At 43.1% G+C, this 19,323-nt stretch overlaps 1 protein-coding gene across 2 annotated transcripts; it reads left to right on the forward strand.

The window, feature by feature from the left end:
* On the forward strand, positions 12,120 to 14,602 carry LOC8085250 (homeobox-leucine zipper protein HOX19). Of its 2 annotated transcripts, none has more exons than XM_021451726.1 (3): positions 12,120 to 13,054; positions 13,460 to 13,539; positions 13,791 to 14,602. In XM_021451726.1, the coding sequence occupies exons 1-3, from the start codon at positions 12,593 to 12,595 to the stop codon at positions 14,158 to 14,160; spliced, it is 912 nt and encodes a 303-aa protein (XP_021307401.1). In that variant the 5' UTR covers positions 12,120 to 12,592; the 3' UTR covers positions 14,161 to 14,602. The 2 variants fall into 2 exon arrangements, with proteins under 2 accessions (XP_021307401.1, XP_002465609.1); XM_002465564.2 differs by having other exon boundaries at positions 12,126 to 13,054; positions 13,803 to 14,602.

Here is a 19,323-nt window from a genome sequence, read left to right on the forward strand (position 1 = left end):
AGATGAGGCAACATGCAATGGGGCGGCAGTTTGGAGCAACACTAGGCTATAGGAAACACACATGCTGCTACCATATCTAATCTAGATGGACTTGTTATTCTCAGTGCTCCACATGTTTTCGTCCAAGGGTTTTTTTTTTTCTAACAAAACTTGGATGATGATTGCTTGCTTGTTGTGTTGGTCTGAATCTGCAGAACGCTGTGTGTTTCAATTTTCAAAGTATTGTTTCGCTAACATTGTAGGTATGCATATACACTGTGTATTTTGAGCTTCTAGAGTGGTATTGGAAACATCTGATATTTGAACGATAAAATTTACGATACTAAGGTAATCTATTATCTTATTTTAATAGCTTAAAAAATACTTCTTGTTTACCGAGAGGGTCTAGAAATTGAGATTAACCAGAAAATAGAAATAGAAAAAAACCTACACCGTTAGCAGGTTAGATTAAACCAAAGAGTTTATGACAGCCCCGTTTGGAACTGCTTGTCACAGTTCATACAGGATTCAAGCAAAATTGCAGAGCTCATGGTGCTAATTAAGCATGGAGAGCCAGGGGACCCCTCCATGTGTGAATGAAGTCGGTCCTATTTGGAACCGATTGTCACAGTTCATGCAAGATTCAAACAAATATGGTCAACATATTTCAAACAAAACATTAGACATCATTTGTTGTGCAAACATATTTCACAAGCCAGAGGACAACATAAGGAAAAGAGCAAAATTTGTTTCACAACTTTAGGCGCCGACGCAATAACTGGGCTGATCAGTTCTGTCAAAAAAAAGGGGCCGATCTGTGACCACTGGAGGCAGTAGTGGCTCCAACATAGCAATGTGATGAATCTCGTGATGTTTTAGAGCAAAAAAACAAATCAGCAATAGAGTGTATAAGATGATTATTCGAAATTTAAATTCTGAAAAGTGATTTACAATTCTGAAAAGTGATTTTATTTAGAAATAGAGCTCACCAATTGAAACCCCGCTGGCTTCGGAACCTGGTGGGAGGAGACTGTGTGCAAGGTCACAAAACAAGACGGAAAGCGCTTCAACGGTTTGGTAATGTACACATGCTAGAATTTTTGGAAGGAGATAAATAGGAGAGTAAGGAATTGGTTTTACAGGTTGCTTTAAGAATCAAGGAAGTCATTGCCACAAAGAAAAATACTTTAGAAAGGGAAGGCTAACAATATGAAGTTAGTGCTGTAACCGTGTTCCTCCTTCCCACTACATTTTCCCTCCTCTGTTCTCCCTTTCTGTTGTTCCCTGACCTGTACATAAAACTCTTTTACACCTTCCTTAATTGAGAGACAGAGCTCCCACCATTCGTTTCCAAAAAAATTGAAACTGTAGGCTACTTTGAAACTGTAAGAAGAAGCCAAGAAAATAAATGGACGATAGCTACATGGAATTTGTGGCAATGCATGGATGCGATAGAGAGGGAACCAATACAATCAAACAAAGAAAAAAAAGTTATTTGTAAGAAATCAATTTCAATAAAAAATCCAAATGTTACAAATAAAAAATCTAGCTGCCCAAGCAAATATTCAATCATCGTGTATATACAATCTATGATGATGTACCATGTGCACTATTTTTTCTTTTTGCGTCATATACCTCTTCTGACCAGACATCAGATAATTTGTCATCACACATGCATGTACTCTTAAAATAAATTTGGGAATGAAAAGTTGGCCTTAGATTTTTGAACCACAGACAATCCAAACATGCATTTGCACGAGGGTGATAATCATCTTCATCCTTTCAAAGGAATGGATGGATGCGCCGCCCCCACTTCAGGATATGAGATCATTGTGGGCGCCACCCTATCTGCATCTGGTCTCCTGCCGGTATCCCGACAAGTCAGTCGCTGGCGCCATCGCTTGCTTCATCCAGCAGTTTATGTTTTATTTGTTCACCTATCTATCTTTCTTTCCATTCGTTAATTTGCATGGACGTGTATCATTTGGATGATGATGATGTTTTCTTTTATTCGTTTGGAATAATCAATTATTACCTCTGTTCTAAATTATAAGTTATTTTAATTTTATTTAAAAGTTAAAACATCTTAAATTTAACTAAACTTATATAATAAAACAATATAATTTTTGATACTAAATAGTATTGTTAGATTGTTATAAAATCCTGTATTTTTTATAATTTTAATTATATTTAAGATGTTTTAACTCTTCAATAAAGTTATAAATGACTTGTAATTTAGAATGGATCGAGTAGCTAGGAATTCTAATGTGTTTACCTAGGAAGCAGGCATGCACTGATGAGATGAGCGGTGGCTAGTAGCATGGTGCTCAATTCAACATCTCCATGATACACTACTCTACATACAAAGTACCGTAGCAACACATATAGGCGCCCTGTACTGCTCATCAGTCTACAACAACTGGAAAAGCTCATCAACCGATTGTTGTATATATACTGATGAGCTGGCGAGCCTGCTATATATGTACACAAACAACTGGTGGGTAGCATATCTAGGGGACGTCTTCTTTTCCAATTAATTGTCGCAGACTGATGAGCTGATTTATTTATGTGAAAAATCTGACGGACATAATCTGCATCTCGAATATATGCTACTCACTAGCTTGTTAATTATATCCATTTTCGGTGCTTGAAGTTGATCTCAAGAAAGGCGGCTCTGTATTCTCATGGTCATTTCTCTGAAATTTCTAGCGATGCAACTTGCTTAGACCTAAAAAATAAGTTGATTATCTACTAGTTCTAAAAGAACCCGTGCGTGGTCGTACTTAATAAGTAGCAGCACTCAAACCTTATAAAAATGAAAGAAAAAATGCCATTCCATATAGCCTACTTTATGCCTGGATTTTGCACCAGATAAAACAATTCATCTAGGCCAGGGCCGGCTGCACGTTCAGCGGCTGTATGAGGGGTGTGTACAGGGCTCAGCTCGGAGACCACAGACCAGCCAGCTGACCTGGGCGACGCCGACGTGGAGCAAACCATCGGCCGCCACACCCGCACGCACGCCTTCCAGTTGAGGCGTGCGCGCACGCGCTTTTTAACCGCTTTTGTTTCTCACCGGCGGTTGGTTGTTTCGTTGTCCGCTAATCATGTCATTAGATTTTCCTTTCGTCGGGTGGTGGCTTCCAAAGTCAATGCATATCTCCACGGGGTTTAGATTAGACGATCCAAACGCCATGATGATTGATGATTAGAGAGAGCTAGATAGTGAATGGAGGCCGGCTCGAGTAATCAATTAGTTAACGAGAGGATGGATCATGGGTCACTACTACATATCTGTACAAAGATGACGGGTGCTTCAGAGACGGCTGGTACGATCCGTCACAGAAAAACGTTTTGCGGCGGTTAAAATAAGTACACCGTCGCTGATTTAGTCGTCCACAGTATAACCACTTGTTTATACTACTATATAGAGAGAGACACTCATACACAATATGTACTTGAGCTTATTTCCAGAACACATGCATGACTTCCTTATAGTGTGGGTGTTTTCATATATTAATCCATATTTGACCTTATTATTAGCTCATCAAAAATCTCAGGAAACATCTGTGACTGAGCCCTGGTATACAATTCAACATCGACCGATCACTCATGTACGTGGTCTGACAGGGACGCTGAAATTCCATACCTATTTTTTAAATAACGGAATAAAGTTCCAATCTCTATTATTCGAAGATGATAAATAACTGATAGTCAAAATACAAAAAAAAAACATAAGGCTCACACTCTCACGTCCATGAGAGATAAAAAAAAGTAACAAAGCAGCAAGGTTTAGCCAACCAGGGAGCACGGCTAAAAAATGGAAAAGAACTAAACTTCGATTTGATTCTTGAAGTTTCAACCAAACTTAAAGACCGCCACAATCAAAGTTCTGCAACCATTCCTTGAACAAAGGTCGCTTCTCCTCCTTATACAGCAGGTACCATTGTTTGAATGCAGTAAGTCGCTCTGAAAATTACCTATATACAAGTATTAGACTTAGCTTTATTAAATACCATATGATTTCTATTCAACCATAACGCCAACAAAGTGCAGCTGCTCGTAGCAATATTTGGTTTCTGAGCTTAAGATTTAAGCCATTTAGTCATGAACTAAATAAATTAGATAAGCTAGTAGGTGGTTGAATTCTAAAAGTTATATGTATAGTATTTTATAAACAAAGCTCGCAAAGTGACAGTCAAAGAACAAATGTTGATAGTTTCAACGGAACTACATAGACAACACTTGACACTTCCTTATCAATTTCGTTTTGCCAAGTTATATATGTTTAGTAAAAGTGACTCCTTTTTTTAAGATATCGAAGGAAAATTTTATTTATCGGCGGCACTTTTAATTTCCAGAGTGGGCTCTTTGCATGGTGTCGTACTTCTTGCCTAATCTTTGTCCTATACATGGATCGGACTACGAAGAAAACATTTTTATTACTAAGATAAAAATATTTTTATAAGATAAAAAGTGAAGTACACCGCACATATATGTCCATTTTTATCTTTTATATATATATATATATATATATATATATATATATATATATATATATATATATATATATATATATATATATATATATATATATATATATATATGTTTCTATATTTTTTTTCTTATTAGACTTTTATATGTTCGTCACTGCAAGACGAGAGGGCACTTGTCACAGAAATCATCTTCAGCTGTAATTGTCGTTGTTGCACGCCTACTTCAATAAGGACAGTGACGAATCTCCAGAAGATTTGATAAGATCTCTTTTAACCGTGGCAAAGAATCTAAAAAGGTGAAAAAGTAAGAAAACTGCGAAACGGGGCCGTAACTAATTTCCACGCCAAAATTCAAAGTCGTCCATGATTTGGTACTTGTCGAATCAAAATACTTTTTTATACAAGTTGAGTGTACGTACAAACACACTGGGTCTCATTTGGCTAAGCTTTTAGGGTGTGTTTGTATAGCTCTACTTTATTAGTGATCTGATTATTGTTTTTGGCTTCATTGGTGGAGCTAAAGCTATTTTAAAAAACTATTTAGTAAATTTGCTTCTCATAGTTGTTAAAACAGTGAAATGATCATAACACCCTTTCTTTCATCATTTTTACTACGCCGGCCTGAGGGCAAATGTACCCATGACCATGCTTGGGGCCCATACGTGTCAGAGGAAGTCGGGTGAAGCTAAAAAATGACAATTTACTTGTACTAATTGGTAGTACAAGAGTGTTGCTTGAAATCATCTTAAAATTCAAGCACTTGAAATATAGGAGAGGTGTATAGAAAATTATCCAAAGAGCACCCTCCACGCCTACTTGTAAACTATCCACTTTTGCCACAATAAATAACTAAAAAATATGCCTAGTTTCAGTACTCACGTCTTCCATTACATAAAACTAATACCTTTTCATATGCTTTTCACCTGCTAAGAATTATATTTGATCTAGCTCTCTCTTTCTCTCTCTCATAAGTACATGATGGTGCAGTCCAGAGACCACACTAAGATTAATTTTAGTAAAATATTGCACCATGCATGGATGACAGAACTCAGCATTTTAGTTTTTTTAATATATATATTTTTATTATGCACTTATATATATAGACACACACACTATAGCTAGATAAAAATAATGTATTTGAAAAAACAAAACGTTTTATAATTTAAAACGGAGAGAAGTATATATTATTGTGTTGGCTACACATGTAGAACTATTAGCGCATTTGCCTACTAGTAAGTCACATGTTTTTTACAGCGCTATAGTTTCTTACATAACCCCGATTTAACTTGTAACAAAATTATAAATCAGACTCTTGGTTCAGAACGCTATCTCCATCTGCAGGTGGTTTGCTTCATACTCCTTCCATTCCAAAATATAAGTCAATCCAACTTTCTTGTAGGGTCAAAATATCTTAATTTTAACTAAAATTATAGAGATAATTATAAAAATTTATGATATAGAATAGATATATTACAAAAAATATAGTTGATGAATAACTTAATATGATGCTTATTTGACTCCATAAATATTATTATTTTATTATATAAATTTAGTAAAATTTAAGATATTTTGACTCTCCAAAAAAGTTGGAATGACTTGTAATTTGAGATGGAGAGAGTACTCAACTACGGCATCAATAACATAACTGTGACAATAACATTAGAGCACGCAAAATGAACACACGGAATACGTCTATTCCAACTTCCAACTATATAGATCACTGCATAAAGAAACGTATGGTAGTCTAGTCAAATAATTGAACCTACTAGCTACTACTCGAGTCAAGCTCATGATTCATCTCACGTTTTTAGCACGATCCGACGTACAGGACAAATGCCTCGGTTTAATAAACTGATTTCCGCGTGAAAAATATCTATCGTTCGTTGGGAGTGTGTTTCTTAAACGTGATGCGAGCTAATTTTGAGCTGAAGTCCATGCATTTGGATGACACATACCCTATGATATTGTGGTTGGCAGTGAACATCATCCATTTGCACGGCCGGTTTTAGGATGATTATTGGACAACTAGCTACAACAGTACAGTTCAGTTAAATGGGGGCGGTTGGTAGATAGATCGCAAGCTGATCATTGAGCCCATCAGGCTCCTGATCATGACCATTATCATGGTACAGTACAAATTTAATCACAATGCAGAAATATTAGTTTCCCATCTCATCATCATTATTAAGTCATCATCTAATAGTATATTGTCAAGAAATCTCAAGAGAGAAATTAATGGGGAGTAGTCGCTGGCCACATCAACGTTATTGTCAAAAGTGAGGGGAACAACCCAAGTGGCAAGTGCCCCAAGCAACCTACACCCAGAAAACCCAACTGATGGTTGCTTCTTGCTTGTGAGGCCGCACCAATGTGCTGTGGTGCTCGGCCCCGCGTCATCTTCCTTTTCCCCTTGTGAGCAAGACACTGCGGGGCCACGGTGCAATGAAGCACAACCCCTTTGCCGCCATTAGTTGGTGTGTCCATCTCGCCATCTATGCCATGCTTCGGCCTTGTTTACTTCCCCAAATATTTTACAAAATGTTTTAGATTTCTCGTCACATCGAATCTTACGGTACATATGCATGAAATATTAAATATAGATAAAAAAATATAACTAATTACAAAGTTTGTATGTAATTTACGAAACGAAGCGAAAATGTTACTGTTCACATTGTACAAAAAAATTTGCAAGTAAACAAGACCTTGGTGTCAAACGATCGATGCAGAGGCCAGTCAGGTAATATGGGGAGGGCCAGTGCTGCAGGCTCTGGCTGGCTATACGTGATCCCCTGTGCCAAAGGGCACTCTGGGCACCACCTATATACTCTGCGCAAGTAATAACAGTTATATAATGGCAGCATCTATCTTGCCCTGTGCATGCATGAAGAACTATAAAAAGGCCGGCATCTCATGTGTTGTTGTTGAAGGATGCTGGCCCCCAGACTGCTACACAGTACACACACAATGCAAGCACGTAGTACTGTTGTCCTTTGGAGCTCCAATAATCATGTGAAAAGAATCAGCATCTGATGACCGATCGATTTGGTGGTGCGCCACATTCATCTGATCCTGGTGCAATCATCTTGGATACGTGTAAGGCAGCGAGATGTACATTATGGCAATATATCACCGCTAAAAAAACAGGTGTGTTTGGCTGTATGGCATTATACTTAATTTGTAGGGTATAGCTTATAAGGCGTTCCTACTGCACTAAAATGGCCGTGCTGCTACGTCTTGTATTGTGGTTGAGAATTAGTAAGTCTGCCAATGCAGGATGCTAGAATGTAGGAGGGAAACAACATGCGAAGGCAAATAATGTTTGGTACGGCAGAGATTTGGATTGGCATGGAAATCTCTTATCTCTTATAATCCTAAACCCCATTAAAAGCCAATCTTAATATGCAAGCCTTTCGCGTCAGTAGTCCACTAGTGCTTCTAATTATGATGCATATTTATTCATACAAGCTATCCACATTAGCAAGCCAAGTCATCCACTAATAGGAATTTATTTATCCATGTTAGCATGTCACATAATCCACTAAAATTTATTCATGTTTCGACAGCAATCCACAGAGTATGCTTTTAAGCCATATTTTTTCTGTCAGCCAACAATATTTTTCTTTAACAATAAATCAATGAATAATACTTTCAGTCATGACTTTTTAAACAAGCGAACAAACTTAGTAGTTAAAACTACTACTACATCAGACCAATGCTATTGCACGGGCCGGTAGTTTTAAGCGAAATAAGTGTAAATTTTATCCCAATTCATAATGTTTCTCCTTTGCATTGCATCTCATGCATTTTTACATGCTTTTAGTAATAATTATCCCCTATTTGTTCATATTCTAATACAATACTCCCTTTGTCCCTAAAAGCTTCAACTTCTAGAGTTGTCCTACGTTAAATTTTTAAAACTTTGATCAAATTTTTTGAAAGAAACACTAAAATTTATAGTACTAAATTAATACCATTAGATTTATCATACAATATATTTTCATAAGATACTCATTTTATGTCATAGATATTGACGTTCTTTTCTATAAAATTGGTCAAACTTAAAAAAGTTTGTCTGACACAGATTCTAGGAGTTAAGCTTTCAGAGACAGAGGGAGTACTTATATAAATATTTTCTTATTTTTATCCCACTATTGTATTTTATTTACCAATTATTTTATATACTTTTTGTTGCCACTTATAATTGTCTCCTTTTCGTCACACCTCCATATGTTTGACACATGTTGTATACACGTGTGTGTGTGTGTGTGTGTGTGTGTGTGTGTGTGTGTATATATATAGGTTAGTTCTTTTACTATATTATTAATAATGGGAGAAGTGGATAATTCGGCTGCTAATTTATAGAGTTACTTTAGATTACATAGGTCGATAATTTAGATAAATATTAGGGATTTATTTTAGTTTGTTTTTTATAATGGCGACGATGATAATTTAAATAAAAATTCAGGGTTACTTAGACTATTTTTATATAAAATAGTAAATATGGATATTTTTTCTTATTCCCTTCATCTCACAAAGAGTATTATTCTCACTTCTCGATAAGTTAAAATATTTTTAACTTTGTAAGCAAATATATACAAGAGAATATTAATATTTATGGAAACCTAATTAGTATTATTAAGCTTATATGAAGATATAATTATTGCCAGTATTTTTTATAAATATAATCAATTTAAGAAAGATTAATCAACACAAACCCTTATAGGATTTTTTTTCTAGTACGTTTCATCAGCATTAACGCGGAGGAAGTTATTGTTTTGACATCCTCAATTTATTTTTGTCACAAATCAATTTAGACGTACATATATAGAGTATTGGCACAGATGTACGGCTGAAAATGTAAGGCCTCGTTCAGTTTCCAAAAAGTTTTTCCAAAAACTTTAGATTCTTCGTCACATCAAATCTTGCGGCACATACATGGAGTATTAAATATAGACGAGAACAAAAATTAATTGCACAGTTTGTCTATAAATCGCGAGATGAATCTTTTAAGTCTAGTTAGTCTATGATTGGATAATAATTGTCAAATAAAAACAAAAATGTTACCGTGTCCGAAAATCTAAAATTTTAGGAACTAAACAAAGCCTAAATAAACTATGTCATTTGTTATTATTAATAAACATTCTAAACGTCGTGTTTAACAGGCATCCAAACCGTACGGTGTTGGCAGTAAGTACAAATTACAAGCTGCATGACCCCATCATCATCATCATCATCATACAGAATCCACATGATGCACACGCGGTTGGATGACAAACACCGGCAGTCGATGGTTCTATTCCGTTCCGTTACTCTGCCACCGCCTGTTCATCATCCCTGGCAGGCAGGCCATGTGGTGAACAGGGCGACACGCAACGCAAAAGGATCCCTGTGGCTGCAGATCGACCAACCAAACAAGGACACAAATCTCCCCGGTAGTTAATCCACCCACGCCCCTAATCAGCACGTAACCGAAGATTAATCAGCCAGTCAAGGATGCGTGTAATGTGAACTCCAGACCTATCATTGGAAAGGTGTCTGTCACAGGATGGAGCAACAGGCCCTCTGCCTGCCCCACAGTCCTCCTGAAGCCCTTTTCCTATGTTCTTTTTTTTTCCCTCTCGTTTTCCAGAGCCATGTTCGGTGTCCGATGTGGAAAGCAGTTACTGTGAGGTGGTGTGGAAAGAGGGCAACAGGCCAAGTCCAACCCGCTAGAATTTTTGTGACGAAAGGTGCGGCAGGCGGCAGCTACGCGAATTGACGACAGCTGAGATGGTTGTGTCATTTAGGCCCTACATATATAAAAAAAAACTTTTCACTCAATCACATCTAAATATTTAGACACATACATAAAACACTAAATATAAATTAAAAAATAACTAATTATGTAGTTTACAAATATTTTATAAGATAAATTTTTTAAGTCCAATTAATCCATAATTGATACTAATTGATATAATTATAAATATGCTACAGTACCTAAATTTTTTTTTTACACGAACTAAACAAGGCCTCATAATAGAAGCTACTCTAAAATAGCTGTAGCTCCTAAGAAATTTTGTATAATATAGCATGAAACCATCTTTATCTTTTTTTTCTTTAAAATGAATTAAAGCTAGCAAAACTAGAAAAAATGGCTTCGCTGACTCTAACTCCTCCGGGTAACCTAGCAAAGGGTCGAGAAATCCTCTCAAATAGGCCTTAAATCTCTAAATTAATATGAGTGTTCATTTTTTGTTAATTATATTATATTCTTTTCATTGTTTGTCTAAATGCTACGTCACAGTACATTGTTTTTGTTTAATCGACCATTTATCTGGTTTAAATGTATGTTTTACTCGTTTAAGTGGTCATTTAGTCTGAATAAAGGCTAAATAGCAAGTGAGTCCGTTTAGAACTTAGGAATTTCACAATAATCACACATGAATTTGACAAGTGTCAGTTTAATTTCACAAAAACATAGGAACGGGAAAAAAAATCTGGCATCCCAAACATGGCTTAGTGACGGACCATAATGCCAGCCAATAGTGTGAGGCATGGGAGTAAGTAGCTATATGTCTATTGTACTTCCTCCATCCCAAATTGTAAGTCATTCCAAAAATATTAGAGAGTCAAATTTTTCTAAGTTTAACCAAATTTATATAATAAAATAATAATTATTATATATGATACCAACTAAGTATCATTAGATTCTTCCTTAATTATATTTTCATAGTGTACTCATTTTACGTTACAAATCTTAGTATTTCTCTCTATAATTTTGGTCAAACGTGAAAATGCTTTGACTCTCCAAGATTTTTAGAATGACTTACAATTTGGAATGGAGGGAGTATGTTTTATGTTGAAGAAAAAAACTGACGCGATTGCTACCAAAGGTTAGGGTCAGAAAAAGGGTGCAAAAGCTCTGCTGGGGATGCTGGATGGAGAAGGAAAGTAACCCGGACATTGGGAGGAAGGCACCCAGCTACGAGGCCAGTAAATGAGCATCACAGACGACATGCATGGTTGGCTGAGTGGGTGATGAGTAATGTTGCCACAATCTCACAGACAAGCACTTGATGTGGTGCCTCATCCTCTTCATCCCCAGTAGTTTGGAATAGGAGCAATCCTAGCTAGTAGATGCCAAGCAATATCTCTTCATCATTTTTGTGGTACCTCATCAGTTCCTTCTAAATTCAAAGTAAACAGAGAAAAGAACAACATGCTATATAATTAACGGATAGATCGCTTATGTCTGTATAAACATATATATATATATATATAGTTGCATACACGTACGTACGTCGTACCTAACTGCTCCAGAACGTTCGTTCTCTTCGCATATGTGCACGTCATGCATCCTTTTCTTTTTTCCTTTGGTCGATCGATTTGCATAATACGTACGGTTCGCCTTTTGCACTACACATGATATCGGAAGAAATGGTGCAAAATAGTATTCCTCCTCCTCCTCCTGCTCCTGGGCATGCATTTTGAGCTACTGAGAACGATGTGTGCGTTTTGGTATTCTGCTGCCTGCCCCTGTGCACAGGCGCGTCCACGTGGCCGCCTGGCGCCTCATCCCCAATCATCCCCCTCCCCCGATAGAAAATCCCACCCAGGCCTTTTTGGCGGCACTGTTGATGTGCTACTCCGCAGCTAGCACGGCACAGCCAGCCAAGCCAACAGCGGCCGGGGATGTTTCGGTTGGAGTTGGAGTTGGACCCCCAGCTGAGGTGAACAACCCGCTATGCATGGCCCCATGGCCTTGTCAAAGGTTCTCCTCCTCTGCAGCAAGTGTCAAAGCGTGGGCGGGCTCGCGTCGCGTGATGTGCGCGTGCATCCGCTTGTCCCTTGCCGGCTCCCCGCTCCTCCTCAAATATTCTCGCCCTCGACCGCCCTCCTCTCATTCCTCAACCATTTCACATTCCTTGCCTCCTTCCCCTCACCTTCTTGGCTTCCTCTCCCCCCCGCACGCACACGCACACGCCCAAACGCTGCCCACGAGCACGGCCGTCAGAGGGGAAACCCAGCAGCTTTGTTTGGTTGCCCTGCCGGCCGTCAGAGGGAAACCCAGCTCTAACTGAAGTGGCGGCTAGCTACATACTGCTAGCTAGCTCGTCTTCTGGTCCTGACCGCACGCCATGGCTCAGGAGGACGTCCACCACCTGGACGATGCCGGCCTGGCGCTGGGCCTGTCCCTCGGCGGAGGCGGCGCCTCCGATGCGGTGCGCCACGGTACCAGCAGCAGCCGGCTGAGCATGGAGGCGGTGGCGCGGCTGCCGTCGCCGCGGCCGCAGCTGGAGCCGTCGCTGACGCTGAGCATGCCGGACGAAGCGACCGCCACCGCGACCGGGTCCGGCGGCGGCGGCGGCGGGGCCGCGCACAGCGTGTCGTCGCTGTCAGTGGCGGGCGTGAAGAGGGAGCGCGTGGACGACGCCGAGGGCGAACGGGCGTCGTCGACGACGGCGGCCGCGGCTGCGCGGGCCGTCAGCGCCGGCGCCGAGGACGACGACGACGGGAGCACGCGGAAGAAGCTGAGGCTGACCAAGGAGCAGTCCGCGCTCCTGGAGGACCGCTTCAAGGAGCACAGCACCCTCAACCCGGTACGTGCTACTCTACTTCCCGTCTACGGTCTACCCCTGCGTGCGCGACACGTTCGGTTCGGTGACTCCCGATCATCGACTGACTGCTGGTTGCTTTGCTGCTACTGCTACATGTACACCACACCACAAATATAGCTGCACTTGACTACATCGATCGATTACTCGACTGCTGCGTACATGGCCGATCATTACAACACCACATATATACTGCATATACTAGTTATCTCTTTTTGCACATATATGTATTTTAATAGGGTGTCACCAAAGAAGTATACAGATATTCTTCTTCATTAATTTCTTTTCCCCTATATAGTACTATATATATCGAGAATTCGAGATGAGTTTATTATTTTCTGAACATGCTCCTTTTGCTTTCTGTTGGGGTGTCCTTTTGCCTTTGAGCAGAAGCAGAAAGTCGCGTTGGCGAAGCAACTCAACCTGAGGCCACGCCAGGTGGAGGTGTGGTTCCAAAACAGACGAGCAAGGTTAGTACTGCCCGTATTACGCGATACGCACGCCCATCACAAAGATTTTTCGTTTTTGATTGAACAAAAAAATGTCCCGTCCCGAAGACGGTTTCGGTTGCGCCCATGCCATGCATGCACGCAAACCAGCGAGCCCACAGAAGATAAATAAATAAATAAATATACAAATAATATTATATAGAGTATACATATGCTTGGGTTTAGGACTAAGCTCTCTTCTGACGTATGGTTGATGAATTAACGTGGTTTAGCCGCGCGCGCAGGACGAAGCTGAAGCAGACGGAGGTGGACTGCGAGCTCCTGAAGCGCTGCTGCGAGTCGCTGACCGAGGAGAACCGCCGCCTGCAGCGGGAGCTGCAGGAGCTCCGCGCGCTCAAGTTCGCCCCACTACACCCACAGGCGGCACAGGCGCCGCCGTCGTCCGCGGCGCAGGCGGCGGGCGTGCCGGCGCCGCCGCAGCCGTTCTACATGCAGATGCAGCTGCCGGCGGCCACGCTGAGCCTCTGCCCGTCCTGCGAGCGCCTGGCCGGGCCCGCCGCGGCGGCCAAGGCCGAGCCCGACAGGCCCAAGGCAGCCACCCACCACTTCTTCAACCCCTTCACCCACTCCGCCGCCTGCTGATCGATGATGATTTGCGGCGCGTGCATGATGATGATAAGCAGCAGCAGCAGCGAACCGATCGAGCACCGCCCACCACTGCAGATAATACCACGTACACTCCATCCACCTCAGCTCGCGTACGTCGCCAGTAACACATGCATGATGATCCTCCGATCCTCTAGCTATTTTCTGGATCCGGAGGGTTAAGTTAGTTGTTCGTGTTCCCATCAGCTAATCAATCAATCATAGGCTTATTGATAGGGTAGTCCAAATAGCCGTAGTTTGATCCCTAGCACTGGATCCATCCATCCATGTATATTTTTGTGCATGCATGCTGTAATTCTGTCCCTCTCTCGGTCTACTTTGCTCCCTTTTCGATAGGAGTACGTAGCTAGCTTCTTTGTCTTTTGTTTTTGTTTCAAACAGGTTAAATATAATCATCGTCAGAGGATTGATCCCTGTATATTAGATTAGATTGAGATGCTTCTAGTCTTCTGCTACACATACATGCATACTGATGAGCGTATGTACGTCAGACTACAGTGTTGGATGCTGATATGAGAGACCCTGTGTGGCTTGGACCTGTCTGCAGGTGTACGTGTGTGTACAGGCACCCCATTTTATATGCAATATATACGGCTCAATGATTGTGCGTGCCGGGCCGGGACTCTCAACTCCCAATTGCTGTCGCTTTTGCTCGTTTAATTATTGGCACAGCGAGCGAGCGCGGCAGCCGCTCTTGCGCCGCATACCCTCGCTCGCGCTCCCGCACAGCCATCTGTTCCACTGCATGGCTGCCCGGCCAGCGGCCACGTACGGCCAGGAGTCCAGGACCCAGGACGAACTTTCAGTTTCCTACAGGAGTCGTCTAGTGATCCAGATGGCCCCGCGTTAATTATCACGGGATAATGACGCGTGCGGGGTTAATTAGTTTCCGCGTCATCTATCAGCTGTCATTCTGGTCTCTGGAACGAACGTACGTATGTACGCCCTCATTATTAGGCGTGCCGGGATCCGATCCACCCACCGGTCGCGCTCGTTAATTCTAGATCATATCGGTGGAGGAAACATGCATATGCGTACCGATGGTGTGAGGGCGCGCGCGTGAACGAGAGCCATCACGCGGCATATCATGACGCGTAAAGGGAGGCGGTGTCGGGGCGTCGGGGCGACGGCGGGGCCGGCCGGTGCGCGCGCCGCGCTGCTGGTTTTCGGCAGCATGCATGCAGATGCCGAGCATGAGCCGGCCGCGGCGCGCGGGACGGAAGGAGACGATCCTTCTTGCTTTCCGTTTGGTCCTCGGTCGGTGATTGATCGATCGAGATGGAATGGGAGCATGCTAGAAACGGGCGGGCACGTACCGCGCTCGGCGTGTCGGCGTGGCGTGGCGTCGCCGTGCGTGCGTGCATGGCCTGTTGCCGTTGTTGCCTATACAGCAACTGGCGGTCGTGCGGGCCGAGGGTCGTCGTCATCTATCCGCGTAATATACGTGTCTCCATGATGCAAGGAAAGAATCAGGAATAACCGATCGATTGCTTCATGGCGGGGCGGTGGAGAATATCAAGCCCAGCCCACTGGGACAAAGGACAAACAATACCGCGCCATCCAACTCGTTTGAAGCTGGTTTTTTTTTTAAAAAAAATATATCGTTTGAAGCTTCGCCGTACTGATATTCTCGCGTCTCGTATGCTAGCTACACTTATATATTATAATTATTAGATACTTGTGCTACCAGAAACTGTTTGATACTAGTATGTCCCAATTATTAGGACATGTTTGGATCAACTAAAATTATTTAATTTGTGATCCAAACGTGTTAGATTATGAGGTAGATTATTATAAATTAATCAAAATCTCTGATTATAATATTCATATAATCCACCTTGGAACTGCCTTTTTAAAAATTATACATGTACTTTTCACTTGAACTAAGAATAATCCACTACAATAATCCAAGAATCCAAACACTCCAATTATTATAGTTCATAATCCACCATAATAATCCAAGAATCCAATTTCACATATTCAAAAAAAACTACATTATAATAGTTATATTATAATAACCCATCTGTGATCCAATCATTCTTTAGTAGCTGCTAAAAAACAATCCAGGTGATCCAAACAAACGGTTAATAGGTAAGCTAAAAATCAGCCAAGGCATTGACTAGTTGTAAGCTCATTTGTCAAGTATAACTAGCTAACAAATGGGCTTACAACTAGTTCATTATTTCAAAAAAAAAACTATAGATTAACCGTCGATTGAAACATGCAATAGCTAATAGTACTAGTTAGTTAGTTAGCTAGCTAGCTAGTTAATTTTTAATTTCATCTAACAACTAGTCCTAGTCGATGCTGTGAACCTAACCAAAATACAGTTAGAGCACAAACAGTACGGTATCTCTCGTTACTATAGGAAGTTTGCCCGCTGGATCAAGCATTTCGTCCTTAGGATGCTGTCTACGTGTGTATATCTATAGCTTTAATCATGCACACATGCACGGGATGGGGTGTCGTACCGCGTACTGTGTCGCCTACCTTATTAGAGTAGAAGTTGACGATCGAGCATCAAGTCATGCGCTCGCGCCTGGCGCGGACACACGGAGGCAGCGAAGAAGGGTGGAGGTACTAGCCCCCCGGCCGGTTTCCCGTGAAGGCGATCAAACGGAAACACTGTCCGACGACATAACGCCGGTCACACGGCGCGCATGCACTCCGCGCGGCGTCCTCCCCTCAGATCCCTGCCTGCCTGCCTGCCTGCCTCCGCCTGCCGCGGCCTCGCGACCGTTCCAAAGAGTTAAATGTGGCTCCCCCGCGCCCGGACGTGTGGCGTGCCTCCCGCCGACCCTCCCCGCTCGCCGTGTGGCGCCCGTTGCCACCGGCCGGTCCCCGCACGGCGTGCGCGCGTCAACCGCCAACGGGCACGTCACAACCTCGCAACTGCATCAGTCAGTCCTACAGTATCTCCCAACTGTGCTTGAATCGCCTGCCTATAACCGCTTGTTCTGCGATGAGCGTGCGAAGCGGCGGCCGGCAGATCCGAGCCGTCCATGTGCCGGGCCCGATCGGAGGTTGCTCCGGCGTCAAGGTACCGCGCGAGCCGGCGGAACAGAAGCTGCCAGGCCGCCGCCGCCGCCTTGTTTGACAGAATGCGCGTCGGGTCAGGTTGGCCCGCGGCCAATGGCATGGAGACAGTGCGCACTGCGCAGCGCAGGCAGAGACGCACCTGCCTGCCTGCCCGATTTGCTGGCGCTGTCGACCCATCTAACACCAGTCGCGATCGCAACGAGGCGGACCCCGTTCTCGGCTTCTCTCCCAACGGCGGCACGGCAGCCGGCAGACAGACGATCCCATGGCCGTGCAGCCGTGCAGGGCAGGGAACAGGGCACGTACGGCTAACGTGCGCACAGATCTATCCGTCGTCGAGATCGCTCATGGTTCTTCAAGTCAATCAGTAGCATGATCATTGAGCCCAGCCAGCCAGCCAGCCAGCCAGCAGAGGCCCGAGGGCGAGGGACCACGACGGACCATGTCAGGCCTTGTTTGGATGTTGTCGGATTCACCTCAATTCACATGTGTTGGAGTGGATTGAGGTGGAATTTAATTCAGGTTCCACTCCAAACCACTCCAACACATGTGGATTGATGTGAATCCGACTGCATCCAAACAAAGCCTCATATATATTCTCATCTGATCAAGCCTATCTGCATCTATGCCCGCTCGTCCAGGGGTGCTGGGCTGTCTCAGCTCATCATTCGCCTGGATTTCCCTGTGGATATGCCTGCTGCCGATCATTGGAGGCCAGCCCAGCCACGCGACGTGGACCACCGATGCCAAAAAAGCCTCGTCACGACGTCCAGCCAAATCACGTCCCCGTATATATGCAGCTGCTCGCAGCCATGGATCATGGATGGACGATGAATGGATTTATTCAGACGCCCAATCATCACATCATATCCTATCCTGCGTACCGGCCGAGCTTGACGTGAGGTGAAGTGTTACCGACCCTAGCTTCTCGCTCGCTCCATCGACGATTGATCCAGGAATTGGATGTGTGTGTGTTTTTTTTTTCTCGGATTGATCGAACTGCTCGCCGCGCCGTGTCCTTTCAGGATAACCAGCTGACTTGAGAGGCGCAGAACGGGCGGCGTGCAGCGGCCAACAGCCAACGGAGGGAGGAATGATGCGATGCAGTGCAGTAGTGCAGGTGTGTGGTACTATTATCTATCTGGGGGATTTGGGTGCAGCGAGCGTGCGTTATCCTCTGGGGCTGCTTTCTGCCTGCTCATCGGATCGGGCCGAGATTTCCGAATATATGCACGCCGAATCCGAATCAGAATCCGGGTGACGGAAGGCGTATGTTGTAACAATTTGCTGACGGGGTGAGTCCACCTGCTTTCACACGAACGAACACTCACGAGTCAGGACTCAGGAGATCAGGAGACAGTGCCACAGACCCACAGTGGCACGGTTTGCCAAGAACAGAGATTAGGGAAAGAAATTCCCAATTGCGTGAGCTTTGCACCCAGGATACTGGGGGGGGGGGCGACCTGAGACCGCAAAATAACATTCCACAAAAAGCGTGGGAATGTCTCCATGAAGTTTCATTGGAAGTAGGACGAACACTAGCACCCGACAATGGCGACAAAGACCTCCAAAGGTTTCCGTTGTACACTGCAGCGCAAGAGGTTCAAAGTTGACCTGTGGATGTGTTGCAAGTTTCACCGGGCCCAAACAACAGCATTTAATTTGCAGAGACAACAAACCAGAGTTAGAAATGATGAACCCAAGTTCAAGGACAGACTCAGCACATGAAACATCATCAGACGAAGAAGACAAATGCATGGCTGTGTTCTTTGTGATCTCGATGTTGAGGAGACCTCGCACCATCTCTTCCTTCGGTGTCAGTTTGCAAAGCAGTGTTGGGAACTAACCAGTGTACACATACCTCTTGCTGCTGACCTCCCCTGATGCAATGACATGTCTCAAAGATGCCCTTCACAAAATCACACCCAATTCTTTATGGCAGCCATCATCTTGCTCTGTTGGGCAACCTGGGGGTTCGTGCAACGATTTCATTTTCATGTGTTTACAACAAAATTTACCAGTCTGTCGGGCAACTTTTTTCAGGGAACTGCGCAACTTATGAATCAGAGAGTCAGTTTATGAAACGCAGAAACCTCTGTG

This window comes from Sorghum bicolor, chromosome 1 (genome assembly GCF_000003195.3).
Source record: "Sorghum bicolor cultivar BTx623 chromosome 1, Sorghum_bicolor_NCBIv3, whole genome shotgun sequence".
Classification (NCBI taxonomy): Eukaryota; Viridiplantae; Streptophyta; class Magnoliopsida; order Poales; family Poaceae; genus Sorghum; species Sorghum bicolor.

Bases quoted from the DNA above. Each gene is read 5' to 3' on its own strand.
- LOC8085250 (XM_021451726.1), top strand. From the start codon at position 12,593: ATGGCTCAGGAGGACGTCCACCACCTGGACGATGCCGGCCTGGCGCTG. The intron at 13,055-13,459 runs GTACGTGCTACT...GCCTTTGAGCAG, and splicing joins AGCACAGCACCCTCAACCCG to AAGCAGAAAGTCGCGTTGGC. The intron at 13,540-13,790 runs GTTAGTACTGCC...AACGTGGTTTAG, and splicing joins TTCCAAAACAGACGAGCAAG to CCGCGCGCGCAGGACGAAGC.